Raw genomic sequence first — 3,249 nt, 5'->3', positions numbered from 1 at the left:
GAGAGAGAGAGTCTCTGGGGAGGACAGCAGGAAATTCCTCGAGCTCAATAATCTCAGTGTGATCAGTCTAGACTGGGCAGAGCAGCGCTGAGGTCCATCCTGCCCGGACCAGTCAGCTCCATGAGCCCCTGCACCCGCAGACACAGAGCCCAGGGTTCAGGGGGCGCTGGAGGCCGATGGAGAGGCACGTGTCTGTCTGGACAGGGTCTGATTTGAGCGTCAGGATGCTTTGAGCTGCTCACATTTACTCATGAGTATAGACACAAATACAGAGCACTCGTGTTGCATGTGTGTTTGGAGAGTCACACACACACACACTTACTGGTATGAATGAGGAGGTGGCGCTGTAAGGAGAACGGGGTGCGGAACAGGGCCTTACACTCCTCACACTGGAAAGGCCTCTCCTCTGAATGAGTCTGCAGACAGAAAAATAGGTCAGAGAAGTGTTTTATTAATGAATCAAAAATAAGATGAAACACCATTCACGATACATTAAACTTCCATAATGTGACATATGTGACGAAATTGATTGATAAGATGAATAAATAAGCTTTCCATTGATGTATGGTTTCTTAGGACAATATTTGGTCGAGATACAACTATTTGAAAATCTGGAATCTGAGGGTGCAAAAAAATCTAAATATTGAGAAAATCACCTTTAAAGTTGTCCAAATGAAGTTCTTAGCAATGCATATTACTAATCAAAAATTAAGTTTTGATATATTTACGGTAGGAAATTAACAAAATATCTTCATGGATCTTTACTTAATATCCTAATGATTTTTGGCATAAAAGAAAAATGTATAATTTAAACCCATACAATGTATTGTTGGCTATTGCTACAAATATACCCCAGCGACTTAACACTGCTTTTGTGCTCCAGGGTCACATATTTCAGTGGCTTGTTGAGGTTGGTGTTACTTTTTCAAACTTCAGATTTTCTCTGGTGGATGATATTGACTTGGGTTATATTAACCACCCGGAAAACCCTAGAAACCACCGGGCAAAGACCTAGAACAGCGGTTTTCAAAACAGTGGATCATAAATGGGGTGTGGGGGGGACGGTAAAAAAATTTGAGTGAGAAAAAAAAAAAATCAATCAAACTTATTGTGCACTTAAAGGGTTATTTCACCCCAAAAAAAAGTTATTCTGTCATCATTTACTCACCCTCACATTGCTCCAAACCTGTAAGACTTTCATTCATCTTCAAAGCATAAATTTAGATTTTTAAGTTTGGAACCTGACAGATTTCGGAAGTCCACTATCCCAAAATTAACGCTTCAAAAATCTTAAATGCATACAAATGAAGCAGTTTAATAAAAAATCTTAACAGTCGGGGCAGCTGATGGCAATTCGACTGTGGTATCAAAAATGGAACTGAGAATTGTAAAATTTCACTTGTATCTACAAAATAGGTGTCATAACCTTATTTATTAAAAAGGTTACATGAGTCAAAAAAAACACTGAAAACATTTTTTTTTTTTCATATAATTATTTTTTGTGTGACTGTGTGGTAGGGCCAGTGCAAAGTTTGGCAAGGCAAGTAAAAATGTGCTCCACTGGCTCAAACGAGCCACGGCTCAAAAAAAATCAAATAAATAAATTAAGAAATAAATTAAGAAAAAATAAATAAATTTGATTAGAAACAATCATTTAATTTTACATTTACATTTTGTTGATTATAATATCACACTTTATATATAGTATTATAAATAGTTGTTATAATTATAATTGTAAAATATAAATAAATAAATAATAGTAATATACATTTTATAAATAGTTATAATTACAAATAGTATTATAAAGAGTTGTATATATGAAAATATAAAGCAGTGCTTATATTTTTTTCTCTCATATCTGAGAGACAATGGCATCAAACACTTTGAAAACTCCTGATCTGGCATCAGCAAAATTGTACAAGCAAAATACCATTCATATTTAGTTCAAAACATAAAAATGAAGTGAATGCTACGTCTCCTTGGTCAAATCAGCATAAAGCAAAAAGTAAAAGCGGAGAATATTATTATATTTTAAAAGTTTTCATATTTATTTCTTAAAAGATTGGAGTCATTTGTTAAGAAAGTAAATATTATCCTTCTAGATCTGAATGTTGCTTTCTGTGCTCTTTTCTCTATTTCACACACTGTCTCTGTTCAGAGCTGTGTGGGGTTTTGGGGTTAATGCTATCTGCAGGGTGTAAAGGTCAGGGATCGCACGGGGTCATTACAGGTCATGGTTAGGCTGAAGGTTTTGATTAGGCTCCACAGTGGCTGATTGGGCTCCAGATCTCCATTAAGATAAGATGCCAGCAGTTTATTTGGCCAAAAATCTGTCAGTCTCCCTGTCCATCCAACCATCTGTCGTTCCCGTTTAATTCTTCCACTCTGCGTGGCTTTGAACTGGAACAAACGAAGGCCTCTCATGACATCAAGAACAAACACACACACACACACACACTAATCGGTACCTTTTTGTGGTTCTTGTAGACGTTGCGGTGGGCGAACTCCTTCCAGCACAGCTTACACTTGTACGGTTTATCCTCACTGTGGATGATCTTGTGAGCCGTGGCCTGATCCAGACGCTTAAAGCTTCGGCTGCAGATGTCACAGGTGTACGGACGCTTTTCTACACACACGTTACAAATAACAAACCAACACCATCTTTAGTATACTAGTTTTTACAGTTGGAATTATTTGTATGTGAGTGCATATTCTTTACCAGAGTGTGTGATCATGTGTCGCTTCAACTGATTCGTGGAGATGAACTTTTTATCACAGTCAGTACAGTCAAATACCTCATGAACCTGAAAATACACCAAATTTCATAAGATCCAAGTACAAAAAATACAAAATACTGTGAAACTGAAAAATGAATTTTCTGGTATTATTTAATCACGCTCATGTCGCTTCAAACATGTATTGATTTCTTGCTTTTGTGAAACACAAAAGAAGATATTTCAAAGAATGTTGCTAACCCACCAATTTTGGTTACCATTTAATTCCATTGTATTGACAAACTAAAACATTGAGATAGGTTTGAAATGACATGAGGGCCCTTTAAGGGCTCAAAACAATAACTTTCAAACGGTGAACTTTCAGTGTCACCAGTTGTGTTTAGTAACCACAAAGTACAACACACTGACAGCCCAGACCAGAATCGAGCGCTCTGTGTATGAACGTAATGACCAGAACACATCTGAGATGTTTTAATGGACCGTTGAGGGTGATTGTTGAACTCTTGGGTGGGAT

At 37.1% G+C, this 3,249-nt stretch overlaps 1 protein-coding gene across 1 annotated transcript in view; it reads right to left on the bottom strand.

The window, feature by feature from the left end:
* LOC107577658 (PR domain zinc finger protein 5-like) overlaps nt 1-2,902 on the bottom strand; it is a gene marked incomplete at its 3' end in the record, with an annotated part of 6,654 nt that extends 3,752 nt beyond the window's left edge. The window contains exons 1-4 of the mRNA XM_016263709.1: nt 2,897-2,902; nt 2,720-2,804; nt 2,469-2,626; nt 323-416 (exon numbers count right to left, since the gene is read on the bottom strand). Of these exons, the coding sequence (XP_016119195.1) occupies nt 323-416; nt 2,469-2,626; nt 2,720-2,804; nt 2,897-2,902 (343 nt within the window). The remainder of the gene's footprint in view (nt 1-322; nt 417-2,468; nt 2,627-2,719; nt 2,805-2,896) is intronic.
* Between the last annotated feature and the right edge of the window lie 347 nt (nt 2,903-3,249).

Source organism: Sinocyclocheilus grahami, unplaced genomic scaffold (genome assembly GCF_001515645.1).
Source record: "Sinocyclocheilus grahami isolate Dianchi unplaced genomic scaffold, SAMN03320097.WGS_v1.1 scaffold6772.1, whole genome shotgun sequence".
Lineage (NCBI taxonomy): Eukaryota > Metazoa > Chordata > Actinopteri > Cypriniformes > Cyprinidae > Sinocyclocheilus > Sinocyclocheilus grahami.
Note: the sequence above shows the minus strand (reverse complement) of the source record. Positions and strands in the feature narration are given on the sequence as shown.